This window comes from Lutjanus erythropterus, chromosome 17 (genome assembly GCF_056507025.1).
Source record: "Lutjanus erythropterus isolate fLutEry1 chromosome 17, fLutEry1.hap2, whole genome shotgun sequence".
NCBI lineage: Eukaryota > Metazoa > Chordata > Actinopteri > Lutjaniformes > Lutjanidae > Lutjanus > Lutjanus erythropterus.
In genome coordinates this window covers 22224036-22247251 of record NC_139333.1, presented here as the reverse complement: position 1 = coordinate 22247251, position 23216 = coordinate 22224036, and the positions used below count along the sequence as shown (strand labels likewise).

At 40.3% G+C, this 23216-nt stretch overlaps 1 protein-coding gene across 2 annotated transcripts in view; it reads left to right on the top strand.

Annotated features, from left to right (window-relative positions):
- The window catches only part of opn4b (opsin 4b), a 39633-nt gene that overhangs the window by 3616 nt on the left and 12801 nt on the right, over positions 1–23216 (top strand). For both annotated transcript variants that reach the window (XM_084740404.1, XM_084740402.1), the window contains exons 2-7: positions 6855–6991; positions 7163–7296; positions 12320–12523; positions 16438–16609; positions 17056–17220; positions 19049–19156. In XM_084740404.1, coding sequence (XP_084596530.1) covers positions 6855–6991; positions 7163–7296; positions 12320–12523; positions 16438–16609; positions 17056–17220; positions 19049–19156 — 920 coding nt within the window. The remainder of the gene's footprint in view (positions 1–6854; positions 6992–7162; positions 7297–12319; positions 12524–16437; positions 16610–17055; positions 17221–19048; positions 19157–23216) is intronic.

The window sequence follows — 23216 nt, the reverse complement described above, 5'->3', positions numbered from 1 at the left end:
GGCTGGGACAAAAATCTCACAGTGTCAGAAATATAGAATAACCCTCTCACAGTGTGACTGCTTCTATGACGTACGTCTACAAACCAACTAATAGGAATGCTGCATGAAATGATGCACTGAATGTACGACTCTTTTGCTGTCCCAGGTTGGCTTCTTTTCCCTCGCCACGACCAGATCCACATTCCCCTCCTCTTCCTCTTCTTTGTTTTTTTTCCCATACACATACAGTAAATACCAGTATCACAAGGGTTTGATTCTTGCTTAGCTTATTTGTTTGTGTTTTTTTTTTTTTTTACCACAGATGGATGATACATAGTGATGACACACCCTGATTACCTTTTCTTATGATTCTTATGATTCAGTCGGTGTCTTCATCGTACAGTTTACATACTTAAATTACACTTGATGTGAATCCAAGTTTATTAGCTCGATGTCACAGAGTGGCTGGCAATAAACTTACAAGATTGCTGAAATCTCACAGCCTATAAGCACTGTAAAACTAAAGAAAATAATTTGCAAGTAAACTGGTCTTCATCTACTTTCTCTAACCAGTCCTGTCACAAATGAAGGATTAGTCTTTATCCTAATTAGCAATTTGTTTAATCACCGTTGAGAATTGGTTCCAGTGTGTTGTCCAATCCATTGAAGCCGTATTCCTCAGAGGTTATCAATTCCTTTTCACGAATGCCGGCATGCTTTTCTGACAGCTGCACACTGCAAAGCAGTGATGCCACCTCATGGGTCACGTCTACACTGCTGGAAACTTGGCAACAAGAAGGAGTCATGACAGAGAAAGTGTTGGAGAAAGAAACGGTCCAAAGTGTGGCTTTGTTTCACAAATACAGATGACAACATTCGGGCTAAATGGTCATTTCGTGTCAGGGTGGGAACACCAGCAGCATGCCAGGACTGTACACTGAATGCCTTGAAGCTTTGTTCAAGCTTGGCTTCCCTCTAACTCTAAAATATGTTGAAACATCTTTCTGTGCAACTGTGAGCTTAAAGTCCTGGAGTTCCACTGATACAGGCTTAGCAGATTTATTCCTTTCATTAAGAAAACCTAAATGAAAACAAATGTTGTAAAACTTTTCGCTCATTTTGTTCATTTTAGATGATTATTGACTGTTTCTATAGCTTACGCTCAGGCTACAGACAGCTTGAATAAAATTGATCAGTAATCAGTAAGGGAATCGGTAAAGAACTGGACCAATACACAGAATCGATAATGACATTGGTATTGATAAAATCCTATCAATTCCCGTTGGTACCTTCCATTATCTTATTATTTTAGGGTCAATATGTTGGAAATCAATATCATTATCTAAGAACATAACTCTCCAGTATTGATTTATATCAGTTTTGGAAAATGTGTGCAGAATCACACGATAAAGTGCAATTCACTCTTCATTCATTCAAAACAAAAACATTTGGTAACACTTTACTGGAGGGGGTGTGCATAAGATTGTCATAACACTGTCATAACCATGTCATTACACCTGCCATGAACATAAAGGAGTCTTCATAAATGTTTATAACTGTTGTCACTAAGTGTCATTCAGTCAACTGTGTCAATTTTAAGGCAAAATTGACATTGTTTGAGATGTTTCTGTCACGGAAACTTGACATTAACCAAGACGTCTTTGTCATATGTTCATAAGACTGTCATAACCATGTCATAACATCTGTTAATGACATGAAGAGGTCTTTATAAATGTTTATGACTGCTGTCACTAAATATCAATTGGTCAATATGTCATTTTTAATGCAAAGTTGACATTGTTTGAGATGTCTTTGTTATAACAACTTGACATTTAGTAAGACAACATAACCTGTCAGTGTCTTCGTCATGACAACTTCACATTAACCAATACAAAAATATCTTTGTTATGAAACTTGACATTAATCAAAACAAAAATTTGTCACAACTGCTTGACATTAACTAAGACAATATGACCTTTCTTGTCTACGTCTAGGTCTTGTCTACTAAGACAGCATAACCTGTCATTGTCTTTGTTATGGCAACTTGACATTATCAAAGAATCTGTTTTAACATCACATTATATTGTCATATGTGGTTGGTTTTGACACTGGTTGTCATGAGACCTTCGTAAGCATGTCATGAGTATTTTCCTTGACCTTGACCAAGGTGGTGCCATTTGAACTTGTCATAAAGATGTCATTAAGTTTTATTACGCTGTTTAAAACGGTGCCACGAATAATTCCCTTGACCTCAACTAAAGTGGCACCATTTGGACTTGTCATAAAGATGTCATTAAATGTTATAAGCCCAGTTTGACAACAGAGTGCAGTACCAAAGTGATTTACAGATTTGCGTCATGGACAGAGAGCGGTTAGCAAAAGCTATGCTGCCTGGTTACTAGAAATTAATGGAAGAGCTACCAGCCAATCAGATTGCAGAATTGTCACCACCTGTAATTATCACCACTGAGTCACAGTTTTTTCCACAGCTCTGTTGTCATTATGACGCCTTAGTGACTGCTGAAGCCCTTCAGTTATGTCTATTAAATTAGTCTTTGCTGTTGCAGAGTGATGCTGTTTTTCTGTGTTTGTTTATGCTTGTATTTAAATGTTTGCATTTAATTCAGATTTAATTCTTATAGTGGATGTTTAATTCTCTTCCTTTCCTTCACCCTGTCTCTTGCTCTTTCATCCCTAATCTTTGTCTTCTTCCTCTCTCAGTTTATTTGTCTTTGCCTGCTCTAAATCGCCTTGCATTAGATATGACGAGACCATTAACATTTAGATTACTTGCTCTCCTCTGACGAAGGGAAACCCAGAAACGCTGGCAGCGTGGCTCCAGAGCGGAGGAGAGAGAGACCACTCACTACTTCCATCTTTAAAGACTTCCACGCTGCTCGCCGTCCCCTCTTCTTCCTCCTCGCCGTGTGATCGGCATTAATCTGGCCCCGAGCCGCTGGAGCTGAGAGGTGGAGAGGAAATGAAAGAAAGGGAAGAGGAAAGGAAGGAGTGATTGAGAGATTTAGGGGACAGAGAGAGCAGACGTGAAGGAGGGACTTAGTGAAAGGATCGCGATAGTGGAGATGAGAGAGAGAGATCCAGCAGGGATGTGGACTGGGGGAAGAAATGAAGCAGGGAGGGAGGGAGACCTTGAGTTGACGGCGTCAGACTGGATTTAAGTGTGTTTACATTCCACACACACGCGGCCGGAGACACCACATCTGGATCACCTTCAGTCGCCGCTCCGGTCTTGCCCCCTCTTTCAGTAACACATCCCCTTGACCTTTTCACTCATTTGCTTTCATAACCACTCCATCACTTTTCACTCCGCTGTTCAGATGTCCTTCTTTTAGCAACAGGAGCTCGTTACTCTGCAAAAAAAAAAAAAAAAAAAACAGATGTTGGAGGCGCTTAGATGTGACAGGGCGGGATTAATGAAAGGAGATGTGTGTGTGTGTGTTCCAGTTGAACTCTTGGGCAGCTAAGGAAGATTTAGATAGTTCTGGTGAGTGGGTGTGTGTGTGTTTTGTTTTTATGTGTGTGTGTCTGCTTGAAAGAAACACAGTGAGAGACAAAAGGAGAGTGTAAATGCAGGGGAGTGTGTCACGATCTCTGAAATGAATTCTCAAGTGGAGCTGTGTGCTCTGAGGTGCAGCAGCTTCTCAGAATCTAAATGCTGCTATGAAGCGAAAAACCTCATGTTGACAAAAGTTCAGCTTTTAGGGAGTTACAAGCTGTTTTTTCTGCTCTTCAGTGCACTAGTAGGAGGCTTTGGTGAGTAATGGATTACATGTAATGAGATTATGTAGTCTGGATACATAGAAGGTAACCATTCCATTACAGTTACATGGGAATTATCCGAGTTTAAAATAAAGAACAATATACTGCCGTGCACAGTATACATGTAGTTCAATTCATTATTATGGCCTCTAGAGAAAAAAATGCTTCCCTAGGTAGAAATTTTGCCATTTTTGTCTTTACGTCAATCAGTCAATCAATAAATTTCACACAACTAAGGAAGGAAAAGCCAAACTAATAAACCTTTACAACGAACATGAGTCATCTTTTAATTGAAAACATCTTAAATTTGAACATTTTCTGGGTTCTTTACTTTACTTTACTTGACAGTAAACTAAATATTTATGAGTTGTGGCCAAAACGAGGCAGGTGAGGACGTCATCTTGAGTCTTTTTCACCACGGACTGAACAAGTAATCAATTAACTGATTAATCAATGATGAAAATAATCGTTAGTTGCAGCTATTAAAAAAAAACTATACTAGGCTGCTCCTACTTTTCACATTCCCCATCCTTGCTTTTATTTTTCTTTATATCAGAAAACATTCGATCAGTTTTTTTTTTTTTTTGCAACACATCCTCAAACCTAAACGACAGAACAGTCCCAGTGGAGAGTACCTGCAGTGACAGGCTTACTGGACTTTAACTACATTACATAAGTCACATGACATAACTCCAGAGGGATTACACACTCGGTCTACTTTGTAAAATAGTTGTAGTTGATCAGGTTTAGGCCATGAGTCAGCAGCCTCAGGCTCTCCAGTGGCTCCCAGATGCTTTCTTACATTCTTCAATAGTAAAAATGTCACATTTAAGAAGCTGGAATCACTTTTTTTTTTTTTTTTTTACTTTTTCCCCCTTAAAAATTACTCAAAATGAATGATTTATTACCAAAATAGTTGACAATCGATTTATTTGTTGAAAACTCATTGATTATTTGATTAACCGTTGCAGCTCTAACCTTAAGTCTCCCTACGCCGGCTGTGGATGCCAAATCCAAAAACTGAAAAGTTGCAGAAAAAAATAGTTGCAGCTTCAGACAGATTTTTTTCTTTCATCTTTCAGATCGCCGACTCCTGGTTTAGGATCAAAAACTACTTGGTTAGGATGAAATGAAAGTACTTTGTTAGGGTTAGGAAAAGATTGTGGTTTGTGTTAAAGTAACTATACAGAAATGTTGGTTAACTTGTTTTTGTCAGTGCAGTACCAGTTACTTTAGAGAATATTAAAATACTGCTTTATTTACAGCTGATGCTCAGTGAATGTAGCACTGCCACTGAAGATCCAAATATATCTTCCACTACTGCTTTGACAATAATAATACTAAAAGCAAAAAACATTTTATTTCTAACAACCTCTCAAGACACCCAAGGACACTTTACAACAGACATGACAGTTAATGCATAATAAAGATGACAAAAAGGATACAATAATGATAATAACAGAGCGACAACAACAATAATGAAGTACAAAGATAAAAGAACACTTTCACAGTAAGCACATTAAGAAATTAGAAATCTTAAAAGGTGAGTTTTCAGTCTGTGTGGTTTAACTCTGCTCATTTTACTTGTTTCGATCGTGTAAATCTAATTTTTCAAACCCCTATTGTGTCTGTAATTGACAGCAGTAAGCTAATGTAAGCTGTCTCAGAGGCTTTGCAGAGTTTCTTTGTCGCTGACGGAGGTCGATAGAAGTCAGCGTCTTTCATGACCTTCAAAAAACGAAACAGTTACTGGAGCACGAAGCGATGACAGACGCTTTCATCTCCTCTCAGCTCTTGAAGTAGGATGAGCTGTTCAGAATGGGTTTTTCAGTTCTGTGTGTTGCTTGAAGTCCCCTGAATGATGTTTTAAACCTCATGCTAACACTTGAGACCAATAATTATTTCCCTAATTGTCCCACTAAATATCCTATTATCCTATTATTATTTGAACGGAGGGTATTTGTGGAGTATGATGTGGGCTGCAGACTAAGTGGATTTTCTCCCACACCAGGGATTTATCGAACAGTTGCTGAGACGCTTAAGTACCGCATTTGAATTCGTACCCACAATTCATAGCCACACTTTCCATCATAGTCTATCACAGTCCCAAGCATCCAATTAAACCTCAAACCATATTTTAACCAGTCACTGTAGGCTTTTTGTTTCTAGGCAACGTAGGCTACAGTCTCTCAACCTTTTAACAACATGTGGGAGTTAGTTGCCATAACAACACACCAACTTATCATATCGAGAAAGGTTTGTTTTAATGTTGAGTTTGTGAAAAGTTTTGTGATATAACACAGTAACCTGGTATGTTGTTATTACATCATCTGTTATGAAAGAGAATAATTTGGCAAGTGGAAAATATGTCATAGTAACGTGATGAATATTTTGTTATAACAGGTTATAATTGTCTCTCATAATAACAAGAAACTTAGCAATATTTTTCTGTCATTATGGCCACCACAAACCATACCATGTAACATTTGCACATTTCTGATTTGGCTTTTCGAGCTGCTTTTTGCTTTTAATTTGAGGATAAGGAAAATAAAGGATGAAGATAAAAGTGGGAAATAAATGCTCCTGGACTGCCTTTCTGACATATGTTCCTTTTCCTATCCTCATATTTACAGTTATTTTATTGTTTTAGTATATACACATTTTATTTTTGTCCATCTTTATTCAATTTAGTAATTCATTTACTGTATTGTGATTTTGTTTATTGTTGATATTGTTCCAATCTCAAAATCCAGTTCCATGTCTTTTATATTGTCTGTTTTGTATCTCAGAATGTGGTGCAGATGTTATGCTAATTGTGTTTAGAGTTTGGAAAATGTGACTACAGACTGGACAAAAGGATGTTATTGGTTGAAAAACAAAACAAAACAAAATGCAGTTTTAATTCTGGGTAAAATGATGCCACATCTTTTCGAAGGAAGCCTGTGAAGTTTTCAAATTTCCTTCATGACTTCATCAACGATCACGAGACCCGCAGTGAAGCCAGAACTGTTTTTGACTGACATCTTTGTCTCGGCTTGATATCATGACGCTAAAACCACAAATTAACTTGTTCCTCGCCGTGTTCCTGTCGCCAGGGTTCCTTGGTTCCAAACCACCCGTTTCCAACAGTAGACGTCCCAGACCACGCTCACTACACCATCGGGGTTGTCATCCTGGCCGTGGGCATCACAGGCATGCTGGGAAACTTTCTGGTCATGTATGCTTTCTGCAGGTACGAAACGCTTCAGGTGTTAAATGAGCTTAAATGAGCAGCACTGTTTTCTATCTGTGATAATAATATATGTGATAATGAGATGACTGATTTATTCATAATATCTACTAAGATTAATGACACAACTGTCTGTGCGTGTGTGTGTGTGTGTGTGTGTGTGTGTGTGTGCAGGAGCCGGAGCTTGCGTACACCCTCAAATATTTTCATCATTAACCTGGCTGTCACAGACTTCCTCATGTGTCTCACTCAGACACCCACCTTCTTTATCACCAGCATGCACAAGCGATGGATCTTTGGAAAGAAAGGTGACACACACACACACACACACACACACACACACACACACACACACACACACACGCACCATGACACTTCAACTTCATTAAGCGACATTAACGTAACGTTACTTTTAAAAGCAACTTGTTAGATTACAGCGTTAGCTACTGAGAAAGGTGACTTGTTAGAGTAAGGATATCATTTAAAAATCCTCTTGTCTGTTCACACCCTGAAAAGATTTTTAACCTTGACATGCAATAATCAGTAAAGGCTTTTTAAAGTAGATTTTTGGCTCAGTGGGAGTGTGCCTGAAGTAAGCCTGGTGGTTTCCCCATTTTTCCTAGTTGACCAGTTTAAAGAGCAGTTTACTCCTTTATAACTGAAACATTTTTCTTTTGCTTCTGTGATTTTTTTTCCTTGTTAACTTGTTAGAGTATTTTTGCATGTGGCTCACTTGGCGGAGCGTGTGCTCAGTGCACAGAGGGTGAGTCCTCAGCAGCAGCCTGGGTGCAGTTCCAAACCTCGGCCCTTTTGCTGCCCTCTCACCCCTTTCCTGTCAGTCTACAGCTGTCCTGTCTGATACAGGATAACAAGCCCCGAAAGACTAACAATAAAGAGTACTTTTACATTATTTAAAATGAAAACCCAGTTGCAATTCTTTGTGCATATTGATTTTCCAGAGTGTGTGTAGCTTACTGTACTTCTACATTTGAATGTATTGACTCTACCGCCAAGTCTAAGGCCCCAGAGGACACCAGGGCTCGATGCATATAGCCTAACAAGTTCATATGACACCTGCAATGAAAAAAGTATATGATTTAAAATACATGACCCTAAATAGAAACTGATCGTACAGAGGCATGTAACACAGCTACTTCTTTGAAAACAATAAAACACAAGCTTGCACAGTACAAGCAACTAATGAACCTTTTGACTAAGTCAGTGCTTAGGTTTTGAATTATATACAAACAGAGGTGCACGGGCGTTTCAAATCAATCACTGCTCTCTCAAGGGTGTTTCCTCTATTGTAGGTTGACTCCTGTGGCACACAGGCTGATTATTGAAATTAGTCTTTACAGGCATTACAGCAGCAAGGAATACATGTAACTAGACAACGCAAAATCAGGAAATACAGAGAGACAACAGACTTACTGTGCTATATGAAAGTTATAGCAGTAATATTACAGTAATGTAAAACTTGACAGCCAACATAAGTTTCTGTTGACTCAGTCTGTGTGTGTATGTGCCACACACTCAGGGAAAAGAGAGGCTGCTCTTTTATAACACAACAGAGGTTTTTCATAACGTGTGTCTGACAGTCGGTTTCTCTAACAAGATATCCAAGGCTCTACACAGGTGCACTGGATGGTGTTGGATCATGCAGAAAGATTTGATCGTGGGGAATTTTTGCAATATTATTCAATTTAGATATGCCACCATTTCAGTGTCCATGGAGACCGTAGGACGTGTGTGTCCTCTGTCACCCTCGGGGTCTCCTCCGGTGACAGGCGCAGGTGTTGGTAGTTCTTACAGTGGTGGAATTTAAATTTCAACAGTAACAGATTATTTATTATTTATTTGAACACGTAACTAAATAACTGAGTACTTGAATTACAAACCCAACATGTTATGTAGTAATCTGAATACATTTTACACGTGTATTATAACAGACAAATTATATTATATACACTCTTTTACATGTGCATGCACACAAACATTAACATTAATACACACACACACACACACACACACACACACACACACACACACACACACACACACACACACTCTAAATTCCACTGAGACCTAGACTGTTTTGCTACCCTTTTGAGTGTGACCCACAGTTCAATTAAAATTCTGCACACACACACACACACACACACACACACACATACACACACACACATACACATACACACACACACACACACACACACACACACACACACACACAAACCTGCCATCCTCTATCACCCTTTTCTCCACAGTGTAAAAAAACATCACCTCAGGCTTACTCTGCAGTATCCAAGTCCCATTGATCACAACAAGCAGGCAGGAATGCGTGTCGGTAGCGTGTTTTACATGAGTGCATGTGGCGGGGGGGGGTTGTACTACAGTGTGTATTGTACGTCAGCGTGCAACCTATCTGTGGGAACAGAGATAGAGAGGTGGTAAAAGAGACTCCGCACTGATCAAACGCTGATAGTCGTACAGAGCGCTGGGTTTTCCTTCAGGAGTTGTCCTGACCTTGATGAAGACAGCCAATCACTGTCAGATCTGGAGCTCAGCTCTCAACGGTGGTTACAGCGAGAGGACTATCACATTCCTTCTCCTCCTTCTGCCAAGGTCAAGAATGAATAGATGGAAATCACAAGGCAAAAGACAATTGTGCCTTTTATTTCTGGTTTTTAATCCATAATGATGGGTATTTTTAGCGGCGTTGTTGCTCTAGAGATGGAAATGTTGGTAGGTAAGTCGGAAAATGTCGATCAAACGCTTTGTTCTAGAGGGAAAAACCTTGACAAGTGTTGGAAAAAAAATTTGGTGCAAAACAAAGCCACTAACAGATTGTTTTTACACTTTTCCAATGCTTGACGTCCCACTGAAGCTGCAGTTTAAAGCACCACTTCCTAACTGGAAGCGGTGCGACCAAGCAAACGTCATATTGTTCCAGTTTTTCCCGGTGATGTTCTACCTGCTTCAGCCATCAGCAAACAGGCTAAGCAATGTGTCATTTGTTTTCATTGGTCAAAATCAACCTTGATGTTTTCATTTCCCCTCCAGTCAGCAGTTAATATGGATGATGAGAGACTAATTTATGAGATTAAGAAACACTGTATATCATCCGCAGCACGTTTTTGTAAGGATATCATCAGAGCTGTTAGGAATTACTTTTCCTCCTCAGCCCAAAAACTTTTTTGCCTCATTTTGAGTTTTTAGCACAAACCAGCAGCGATATAATTTGTTGTGTCAGTCAGTCATTTATTCCAAAGTCCCCATGCTTTGGCCCTTTGCCCCACCCCATTTTGTTTGGCCACACCCACCTGTATAACTCACAAATTGTTCATAGAGTTTTGCAGCAGGTGTCTTTGGACTTTGCAGAGAAAGTCACTGAGTCCCACACCTTATACTTTAACCACACAGCTCAAGTGGTTGTGTGTCTGTGTGTGTGTGAATGCACTCATGCATGTATGTGTGTCCCTATATTGCCACAGCTGGTCGTAGCTATTGTGAATTTACACATTTTAAACTAATTTCTGTGCTTCCTCTCCAAATGTGGATGGAAAAAGAGTTACTGATTGATGCTTCCTAAAAAGATTTGCTCCTAATCATCATCGCAATGACCTTTCCATCTCTGAGATGTTTTACATATACTTGGTATGTTGACTTGACCACAACGCAGCGAACTTTGCTGTTAGACAAAACGCCCCAGGATGTTTTAAACGTTGTTCCTCGCTGGAGAACATCTGCTGTTCCCTGGGAGCTGATCTGGACTTCATTATTAGCCTCAGCGAGTTAACAAGGGCTGTCAAACACACACCGGCAGTCAGGACAACGGGCGTGCAGGCGTTGTGATTTATATTAAACTGCCTGAGCGCTATTTGTTTGAGTTTCTTCACGCAGGCGACACACTTCAGATTTTGTCTGGTGCTTGGCTGTGACGACTTGGCACTGTGATTTCATGATGGGTGACAGGTCGGTGGTAATCACACACTCGGGGCCTGAAGGGACAGCAGCAGCTGATAAAGTGATGATGGAGTGTTTGTATTTTGTCAGTGTGCAGTGTGTGTGTGTGTGTGTGTGTGTGTGTAGACTTGTACATATCTGGAAGTGATTTCTTCATATATTATGTATAAATTTAGCATAATGACAGACTCTATAGAGAACAGCACATGTTACTACGACTGTAGCTTGAATGAAGCTGTCCACAGCAGTACGTCAACATAATAGTTTGGTTTATAAACTATTACACACAGCCTGCAGTTAGCATGTGCAACATTAAATATTTAAACACTATATTTAATATTTACATATTTAAACACTAATACAGTATGCTGTTTGTTTACACCTCGTTTTCTCTCCTGTTTACCTCCATATGTCTCCAATCACCCATCCATCTATCTTTTATCAAGCAGCTACTCATCTTCACCCTGACTCATCCTTCACCTTCTCCTTTCCCTCAAACTCTTCTTGCCATCACTGTTGAAGCTCCCAAAGCAAAATATAATATAGCCGACGCTGATTTTTGAGGATTCAAGCGTGTTAAAGATGTTAAACCTGCAGTATGTGATTTTTGGGTCACTTGGTGGCGGAGGAAACTGACGTGTCAACATCAACATATCATATTTTCAGTTGTTTATACATTCAGCAGAGCATCATTATCATTCATTTAGAGTCGTCTTCTTGTCCATCTGATTATTGTAAGCTCTCCTTTTAACTCTGTTTTTGGTCTCTACCAAAACCCTGGGGAAATCTCTGGCTCTTTAGCTGTTAATTGCTCCACCAGCTAGTCGATAACTGTGTCTGTCTGCAGTTTGGTGCTGAGTAGGTAGAGTACAGTGGGTTTTTATAAAGCCTTTTAGCTGAAGAAAACTGCTTGGGTTGCAGCCACAAACAACACCATGAGAGCAATGAGTGAAACGAAACAAATAAAGTTGTGGCCAGACAGATAATCGATGAGCTGAAACGCGCTTCAAAGCTCTGGAAAGCTGAAGAGAGCTGCAGATGCAGGTGCTAATTCTCTTTAGGTTCGTGTCTGCGAGCAGCTCCTTTCATATTATCACACTGTTTTCACATTTTAGTTTTATTTTGTTCTGAAAATATTCATTATAGCTGCTTTAATGTTACGTGTAACTTCTTAGCATTACAATGTGGAGTGTGCGTGTAACAAAGCAGAGAATGCAGTAAATAGAAACACAATCAGCTCCAGTATTTCCAGCTGTTGTTCGAGACTTTCAGAAAATGCACTTATCCTCATAGCTACAGTCAGTAAACCTATTTGTCCCTCCTCTGTACTCCCTCTTTCCCCCTCCCTCACCTCTCCTCCTCCAGGTTGTGAGTTGTACGCCTTCTGCGGAGCGCTGTTTGGTATCTGCAGCATGATGACGCTAATGGTGATTGCAGTGGACCGGTATGTGGTGATCACCAGGCCGCTGGCCTCCCTGGGGGTGATGTCTCGCAGGAAAGCCCTGAGCATTGTGGCTGCTGCCTGGGTCTACTCCATGGGCTGGAGCCTGCCCCCCTTCTTCGGATGGAGTAAGTGCGACCAAGACCTGGAAGCATGAGTCGGTATTGATCAGCGTGATTCCTCTGAGGGATTCGGTTTGCTGAGCTCTGTCTTAGTACTTCCCTCTCGCTGTTTTTATTTGTGTCAGCATGTCAAATTCCTGCTGAAAGTCGTACTACTATATCAAATGGATCTGACTTTGCCTTTTGTCAACCTGCCAAATACATTTAATGCAAAGTCAGTTATCAGAAGACAGATCACCTCATGTTTACCCGCAGCTGACATTACAACAGCCCAACAATAATTGATGATGAGGTTGTGTCCTGCTGGCTTTTTTCACTCTTTGGTTCTACGTGCTTCCAAATAAGACTGTATGTTGGCGTTAACAAGTTAGCAAACCTTTGTTCTACTTCTTCTGCTGCCTTTCTTAATATGAGCCTGCCAGAGCGCAGACGCCAGAGAGGTGGTAAATACTTCCCTAGACCTAACAAACAGCAAATCAATTCACCGCCACAACCTGTGCAGAGACACCGCGTACTGAACTTATGAAACAATATAACAGGAAGCACCTCTTTGTTGTCTGAACTCAGGCACTTTTGCCAGTACAATGTGTCTGTCCAAACAGGACATAAATTATGTCAAAGTAAAAAGCCTTTATTAACTTGTGGCTATTTTAGCCGTTTCTGCCATTAAGTCCTTTGTCAGAGCAACTACAAAATGGTCAACTACAGGCTTTTCGTTTTACGGGCTGACAAGTAGCCATAAGGACCAGGAAGTAGTCACACGATTGGTCTGATTACTCATCAACACAACATGGACGCTTCCCCCCCCCCCACACCCGAGCAGCACTTAATGCAGATTGTTTTCTCACTGAGGACATAAATTATGATTTGGACTCTCATGCACGCTATGAAGTTGGTGGAGATGGTGATGATCAAGGGAAAGTGCGACTGAGCGTCAGATGTATAAAAATTCCCCACTGGAGCGCCTCTGTTGCTCAGTTGGTAGAGCATGTGCCCAATTTACTGAGGCTATCAGTCCTGTGCAGCGGCTGCTGGTTGGACTCCTGCCAGCAGCCCTGTGCTGTGTATCATCCCCTCTCTTGCTACCCCTTTCCTGCCTGCTCTTCAGCTGTCCCTATCAAATGAAGCCAAAAAAAACCTGAAAAAATAAACTTCAACTGTATTGTGGTTATGTTTTATGTATAATGTAGACAGAGAACAGGGAAGGACTGAGAGGGGAACCCTGGGAACTCCACACGTCAAAGGAATCCTTGAAAAAGTCAATGACAGTGGAAAAAAGTCATCAAACTGTGTACTTGCATTGTTTTTGTTCCAATTATTTTTTACAATACATGAATTATTATGGCTTTTCCAGTGATTAGTATTTAGCCATTTGTTGGGCTCTGTCTTTATAATGTATTGCATTGTTGTGCACAGCCAATTATACCTTGTTCATCACATGATAGAGGGTTTGCTTCCATTGAGCAGACAGATTGTACCACAAGTTTAGAGGGTTGGACAATTTGTTTATTTGTTCAAACAGAGGCCACACGTGTCTTTTGGACACATAGACAGGAACCCCCTGTTGAAGTTCTGTCACCCGGCGTCTTCTCTGTTTGCAGTGGCTGTTTTCCACTAAGAATTCTCTCGGGGTTCGGAGCCCCTACTGCCACAACAACTTAACACAACATGCAATAAAAGTGACTTATGGCTTCCTTCCGTGTCTGGAGAAAAGCAGAGTGTTTTTCTCAGTCTGCTGATATATGATATTTAGAAATCGTTACGTGTGTGTGTGTGTGTGTGTGTGTGCACGGTTAGCTGTGTCCTCATGTGTAAGTGAAGACACAGTGGTGTCTCTTTATGTCTGTGTGTATTTTCTTTGTTGACTTTGTGTGAAATGAAGGATGCAGTCCAATATAGAAGAAGCCTGTGGTGTGCATACCAAACAGTACGTGCCAGTTTTCACAGCAGAAACAACCGGAGAGAGCTCCAACTGCTTCATCTGATGGATTATGCACGTGGACCATTCAGGTCCCACAGTCATATATTAAAGCCTGAGCTTGACAGGTGGTGTTTTATATATATATATAAGAGAATACTGCATGCATTTGTATAATACAGTTTTATTCAAATATATACTTGTAATGCATGGCTCTAGTATGGCTCTGTCAGTTGGTTGGTCTGACAGTCCAACACAGAGTGACATATCTCAACAACTATTGGATGCATTGCCATGAAATTTGGTAGAGACATTCATGGTTCCAAGGGAATGAATCCTAATAACTTTGGTGATTCCTGTAGTTTTCATCTGGCACCACCAGCTGGACAAACATCACTTCAAGACAGAGTCGATGAAAGAATCGATTAAATCAGTCAGCGACATTCTCAGAATCTCTGAATGGCAGCGGCGAAAAAAATATGTGCAACTGACCCTTCACCCTCTTGCAAACAGCAACTGTCCAATCATAGAGTAGCAACTGTAACTAGGGAGCTGCAGGCCAAGGTCGAGCTTCGAATTTCTCTACACGTTGAAGCGGTGTGCAGGGGCTCTAAGAAGAGCGATGCTCGCCGTCTCATGAGTCTGGACAGCAGCATGTTTTTTGTAGTCTTTCAAAAACATGGAACACAAGAGCACACGTGAAGAATGGATTAAACTTTGTCTTTATTTGTTCTAGCATATGCTGCGAACGGTAGCATGTTCAGCTAACTAACTTTAGCTTACTGGCTATAGTACCTTTACCTCCAGCCAAACTTATTAGATACAACTGTATCTGCATTTGTTATGTGGGGAGTGAAGGAAGGAGGATGTGGGCTGCTGCAGAATCAAAGCAGGCCAACGCCGTCTGAAACGCTGCTGCACTAATGTAGTTTCTGCATTTCCTTTCCCCCAATGAGTCTGTCTTCTGTCATATACACGTACATGTCATATTTCACTGTCTGTGCTGAGAGCTAACTTTAGCTTCAGTCTTTTAGCATTAACGTTATATGGTGTACATAGCTTTCACAGGTAAAATATGTCAGACAGAAACATGAAAAGGTCAGCTGGAGAGGGATTCTCAGCTGACTCAAGGAGTTAGCTTATGTTAGCGAGTTACACTTATGAAATCTGCTAGCGAGAGTCATCATTTTAGCGGACAAAATCCGCGGTTGTCAGCTAGAAATGAGAGGCTGCTTTTGTTTGCTTCTCTGTGGAATCAAAGACCTCACGTTCCAACAATTACTCCCAGTTTCGGTGCTGAATCTGTCAGTATAAGCAGTGTACGTGCAGTGTGAGAATGGAAAGTTTGACAGGCGTAACTAAAAGGGCGGGGCTTAATAAAAGATCAGTTGTCGTAGGAGACGTAAGTATTTCAACTTGTGAGTTAGCACAGTGAATATCTCCCATAAGAAATGACATTACAGCTCAAAAACATGTTTAAATGTGCAGAATCTCTTTAATGGTTGTGACTGATCTTCTAATATAACTTGTGGCAAAAAAACTAATAAGGATTTTCCCCAAATTTTGGACCATTACTTTAAATTATTTAGTTAAATTGTGTGTCAATTGATGAAACCTCAGAGGAGCAACCAGGGAAATGTATGTATAAGTACATATTGAAATCCAAATCAGATAAGTAGAAAGGTGATGAAAACAACACAACCTGTAGCTTTACAGTATTTGGAATTTTGCAATTTACCAAAACGATAAAGCTTGACAACTGGAATGTCAAATGAGGTACAATGTGAAATTCAACTCTGCCTACACATTATCGTTATCAAGCATACATACCTGGAGGACAGTGGGATGGACGTATTCCTATTACAGATTCAAGTGTTTCAAGGTCTTTCAGATAGGGAAGAAAGAGGAGAATATACAAGACAGAAACTGACAGAAAAATAGGAATTGTTAGACATCATGGCGTGGGAAGCAAACACTGAAGTGTGTGTGTGTTCTCCCACAGGTGCCTATGTCCCTGAGGGTCTGATGACGTCTTGTTCGTGGGACTACATGACGTTCACGCCCTCCGTCCGCTCCTACACAATGCTGCTCTTTACCTTTGTCTTCTTCATCCCTCTCTTCATCATCATCTTCAGCTACTGCTGCATCTTCAGAGCCATCCGACACACAACGCGGTTGGTGCACGCAAACACACACACACACACACTGTTTACCTTTAGTCAGGCTCCTATCTTGTTTACGCTTGCAATACACACTCCCACGTGCGTCAATAAACACATGGGTGTCTGACACGGCAATGTGCATGTGTCTGATACTGATGTCATGTTGATTAACGAGGTGTCTGGGTTGTTCTATCGATTTTCACTGATGTCTCGCTCAACCTGAACGCTAATACTGCCCGTGCGGGCGGCGTTGGCAATGTAGGTGATGAGGAAATTGTGTGTGTAACAATATATGTCTAAGTCAATTAGCTGAGCCATCAGAATTTAAAGAAAAATACAATATAAGCCTTATTGAGGAAGAAGCAAAGGTCTTGAAATGGCAAGTTTTATCCAAATGCAAATTACATTGAAAGAAAAAGAGAAGAGCCTTCATAACTATGTGCATGTGTGTGTGACAGAGCCATAACAAAGATCAACAACTGCGAGGGAACCAGAGAATCGGCTAAGAGGTTCCATAAGATGAAGAGTGAGTGGAAGATGGCCAAGATCGCACTCATCGTCATCCTGCTATTCGTCGTCTCCTGGGCCCCTTACTCCTGCGCCGCCCTCACTGCATTCGCTGGGTAGGTGTGTATGTGTGTGTACTTGGACCACTTAAGAGATATTTTTTACAGTCTAGTGGAGTCAAAACATCTCCATAAGAACTGAAAACAAGCAAAGCACCATATTCTGAGGGGACACGGTTCATGATAATAAAGCAGTTCTGCTAAAACCCCAATTCCACAAACCATTGTGGACATTATGCAAAAAAACCTTTTCGACCTTTGTTAAACTGAATAGAGTAAAATCAAGATATTTAATGTTCAAACTGATAAATTTTAGTATTTCTTTTGTAAATATGCACTCATTCTGAATTTGATGCCTGCAACATGTTCCAGAAAAAGTTGGGACAGGGGCATGTTTACTATTGTTCACCAAAAGTTTTGAAAGCAAACTTCTGTCCTGTTCCTATTTGATATAGGGCTTCAGGTGCTCATCAGACCGGGATCTCTCTCTTCATACCACCACAGATGCTGGCTTTTTAAGTTAGCGCTGGTAACAATCAGGATGGTCCTTTTCCTCTTTAGTCCGGGCGACACGACGTCCATGATTTCCAAAAACAATTTCAAATGTGGACTCTTATCAGACAGCTGCAGCTCATCCAGAATGCTGCTGCCAGAATCCTCACCAACACCAAGAAAGTGGAGCACATTACATTAGTGCTTAAAACACTGCACTGGCTTCCTGTGTGTCAAAGGATAGATTTTAAAATCTTGCTACTTGTCTATAAAGCACTAAATGGTCTTGGCACTAAATACATCTCTGACTTACTTGTACGTGATGAAGCACTCACACCCCACAGATCATCTGGAACAGGTTTACTCAGTGTTCCCAGCATCAAAAACAAACAAGGTGAAGCAGCCTTTAGTTTCTATGCTCCTCACCTCTGGAACAAACTTCCTGAATACCTGAGGTCAGCTGAAACTTTCAGCTCATTTAAATCAGGGTTTAAAACTGCAGCTTACCAGTGAAGTAGATGCATGGCTTATTGTTAATATAATCTAATCTGTAGCTATTGTTTTGATATTTGGATTTTAATGCAGTGCTGCTGAGAGATCAAAGGTCAGGGGCATTCAGTGTTGGTTTGCGGCCTTGCCCCTTACGTGCAGATTTTTATCCGGATTCTCAGAATCTTTTAATGATATTAAGGACTGTAGATGGTGAAAACCCTGCATTCATTACTATTGCACATTGAGAAACATTGTTAGTCAACTGTTGGACTATTCATCAATGCACAAAGTGGTGAACCTTGCTGCATCGACAGTATGCTCGTGAATGACTGAGCCTTTGGAGGACGTCCCTTTTATGCCCAAATATGACTCTGTCACCTGTTGCCAATTAACCTGTTTACCTGTGGACTCTTCCCAGCAGGTATTTTTTAAGCGTGACACAACTTTCCCGCTCTTTCGTCGCCCCTCTGCCAACTTTTTTGGAACATGTTGCAGGCATCAAATTCAAAATGAGTGCATATTTACAAAAAGTCAGTATTTTCATAAGGGTACACTGTCTGATAGATGGCAGTGGCTCTTTAATGTGATGTATTTCATTCTAAATTTTGTGATTACATCAGACAGTCCTAACTGTAACTAATAAGCTGTTATTTTTGGAGTAAGGCAGTTTATTGATTTGATGTTATGCTTAATACTGCAGCCTAAAGTTAGTAAAATACAGTTTTCAGTTCACATGCTCACTCATTTTATGAGACCCCACCCCTGTGTCTCTACATTAATCGTGTACGAGGGTACACACCCACCACTGCCCTCGTCACATGAATGTGTCTCATTTCCTTCTCTCATTTTTCTTCCTCTTGCCCACATCTGTTGCTGCTCCCCTCTCGCCTGCCTCTCTCAGGTACGCTGACCTGTTGACTCCGTATATGAACTCTGTTCCTGCTGTGATCGCCAAAGCATCTGCTATCTACAACCCCATCATATACGCCATAACTCATCCCAAATACAGGTAAGATGCACACTCAAGTGTTGAGTTTCATTACAGCAGATTAAATTAATGGTGCGGAAAGAACATGCTGTATTTACCATTTATCCAGGCTATTATTGGAGATCCAATCGTGCTCTTTCTCAGTCTTTCTCTCTAATTCAAGTTTGCTTTATTTGTGTGACAATAATAAAGTGCAACATTGCCAAAGCAATAGAGGTTTACAATGTAAGCTGTGGTGTAGTCGACGTAATGTGCACGTATATACTATATATGCAACAAGAAAGCTACAGGATTCCTGCCATATATCCAATTAAAATTGTGCAAGAATCCATAACATTCACTTCAGCAATTTGTTTTCATACAAACCAATTAGAAAGTTGTGACAGCAAACTGAACAAATGTTGCAGATCATGCAGAGGGTCTTGTTGTCCTTCCTCGCCCCCAAACTGAAAACACCACCACGACCAGAGACACAGTAGGACCTCGATGATGATGGGCATTCAAAAAAAAAAAAAAAAGTACAAACATGGTCATTGGTCACATGCACCATTCTAAGCCAATCATTTCAGACCATTAACCTGCAGTTGCAGTCACTAGTTTTGCAAATCATAGATGCAAACATGGTACAGACACTGCATACCTACACAAAAGAACAGGTCAGTTGCTAGTGACACTTCAAACAACATATATTACTGGAGAATACTGGCGAGTACCAGCAGTGACAGGCTTACAGGACCTTATGTTACATAACGAACACACATGGTTTACGTTCTAAAACAGTCGCAGTTTGAGGAAGGTCAGCTATAAAAACTACTTGGGTAGGTTTAGGCAATAAAACTCTGTCATCAAATTAAAGCCCCTTGAGGCCAGTTATGATTTGCAGTATTGGGCTACATAGATAAAATCTGACTTGACTCAAAAACTACTGGGGTAGGTTTATAAAAAAAGACTGTGGTCTCAGTAGAAATAAGTGCGTGATGGAAGTTGCGCACAAACTTTAAACTCCACGCTGACTTTCCTTGACTAGTTTGACTTCTCGACTTTCAAAGTTTGTTTTTTTGACCGATCCATCCACCTCACCTCCTCATTACGCAGACTTTCTCGCTGTTTATATTTCTCCTGTCATAGTTACTATGCCCACGACAGACACAAAATAAACTGAAATATGAGTCAGAATAAACTGTCGCTCATTTTTGTGGTGAGGACAGACTGTCTTAAAAAGTTTTATACTAAGAATTCCAATTTGCAGCAATTTTTGCACAACTTATATCTTTAAATGTATTATGTTTAAATGCAAACAGTTCAGTGCACAGTGACTTTTTATTTAGAACAACATTGTAGGAGTAATTAAATTGTTCATTTTTGCATGTCTTTGTATGATTTACAATAACTGATATGACCGTCGTCACAATAACTATTCAAGCATACAAAATAAAATAGAAATGATTCAATCATAACTCAATAAAATATTAATTCAGAATCCTTTAGAGCAAATTCCCCTGAAAACAAAAGAAAGAAATAACAATGTGAGCGTAAAATAACAGCGCGAACGAAAGAAAACAGGAGTTCAAGAGTTTAAATCTCTTCAGCTGTAAATATCCTTGGCTGTTAAAGTCTAAAGGGGGTTTCGTCTTGATAACACGCACCCAGTCTTTTGGAAAGCTCTCAGTTATGTATGAACGCTTGTGCTGTTTGTGAGTGTGGTGGTGCTTATTGGGTGTTGCTGCCGGACGGGTGTGTACTTTACTGCTTTATACTACACCTTATACTACACAGCATTATGGAGATAAATAAAGAACAACATCAAGACGTTTCAAACAAATCAATAAAAATATAAAAATACATATGATACAATAAAAACACACAGTTGTTTAATAATAAAATGTGATAATAATGGTCAGAACCATGGAAGAAAAAAGTGAACTATTTGCATATTCATGACCCCTTGAATTCTAAATGAAGTCAAGGTTTAGAGCTATACAGTAAACCATTTTAACAAGGTATTAAATATGCAGTTCATTACTTTTGCAGAGCATTTTGTATTGGTTAAAACATAACTGGAGCTGGACTTTAAAATCAAAAACGGGAGGCAGGTTTTAAATTTTCATGTGTTCCTGGTTTGCCCTCAGGCAGACATGCTTTGACATACTGTGCTGCTTCCATGGCAATATCAGCTTTCTCCCCGAGTAAATATTGAATTTTATTCTGGTCTGAGAGTGTAGTGAATTTTTGGTATTGCACTTTTTTTTTCTGTCTCTTCATCGTTAGTTTTATCTTCAGCGTTGTCAAGTTGTGTCTTGTGTGTTCGCTCACTGTGGTCAAATCATCTCCCCTCTGAATTGTCTGATAAGCACGATTAAATATTATTTTGACTTTTTATAGTTGCTGATAAGTGGCGTCTTTGGCATCATCCAACAGTGTGGTGTTCTAATAAAATCACAATGTTTTAATTATTTAATGACATGATTTTCAACAGCAAGTTTAAACACTAATAACCAAAGACAGCAATACAAAAAGACGTACTCTATCCCCATAAGTAGGCAGCGTATGCGTGCAGATAGACTAAACAGAATAAACAGAAAGAGCATCAAGTCGGAGTACAACAAGAGCTGGATCCCAAGTGGACCTTTCATTTTTATTTTGATACATAACAAGGAGATCAACATGAGAGATATATTTCTAGACTTACAACTTCCCTAGTTTCCCGTCCCACTCAAACACAAAGACAGACAAGGAGGAGTCAAACAGAATACAGTGGTTTTCTTAGAAATAAAGAGTAAGAATGTAAAAATTAAAAGGCAGTGTTATACAGAAAGAAAATAGACATGAAGCAGTTTTAATAAAAGTACAATATCCTTAATCCCACTGAGTTGAAAACAAACTGGCGTGGTACTAAATTAAAAGTATACCAAGTAGTTTTCTCCCCAAGTAAAGTCACCGTCACAGTTCCTGTTTCTGACAAAACTTCTTGCAGGTTTTTGTCCTATACTGACCTTAGCAGAGTGCTTTCAAGTCGTCCCTTGTTTACGACGGGCTGTATATTTACTGCACACTCAAGCTGTGTGTAGAAAAAAAGACTCCAGGCACTTGTAGAGGAGCGAACAATCAGCGAGCTTTGCTGCAATCAAATGGGCACTTTTGCAAAACCACACACCTCCTGAGTTTGTTCTCCTTCACTCTTGAAGGTTTCAGTTTCTTCGTCCAACGTGGGCCGCGTCACGTCTCGTTCCTTCTCAAAGGGGCAGTTCGCCCCAAAATCAAGAATTCATATTCCCCCCCTGGCCTGTGGTGCTGTTTATCCATCTAGATTTTTTTGGTGTGTGTTGCAGAGTTTTGGAGAGATCGGCTGAAGAGAAGTCTGCCTTCTCTCTGATGTAATGAGACTGAATGCCTCTCGATTTGCATTGCTCAAAGCACCAAAACATACATTTGAAAAATTCAAAACCAGCGTCTCTTTTCAAAAGTCATGAAACTGTTTTTGGCTTCTGAAGGGGGATCCTCCAGAAAAGGTTTGGGAACCTCTCCTTTAAACCAAACCATTGTTTACAGTCCAGATGCTGCAAAGATGCAGATGATTGGTGTACTTTTCTTTAATTCATTTGATCCAGGTTGTGTGAGGCCGTGCACTGTTGATGATGGATTTATTCCTGACACTAAAGGTTAATAACAGCCTCATTGTAGACTAGAGTAGATTTACAGCTCAGTGCCGGTTTCAGCCATTGGTAACCGCCATCACAGCACGAGACGGATGTATTGTCCGTGATCGGGCTGTGTCATGTCTGATCACGCATAACAGCGTCCCCAACTATATTTACATTCTTTCGTTTGCTTTGTGAGACAGAGTGTCGGTGGGAAAGTGGAAAGGATCTATATGCTTTAGTATGGACCCTGTTTTCCCATGTTTTCGTGTCTGCTGGGGTCAACAGTTTTTCAGATTGATCCAGTATTGAGTGAGACCGCTGCAGCCATCAGCTGCAGAACTGGATGCCAGGTCTGTCCACTAAAAGTGCTTGTTCTGGCTCAGATTGTTGTTTGTTGTTGTCTGACAACATCAGAAAAGGGATAAATCTTTTTTGCCTTT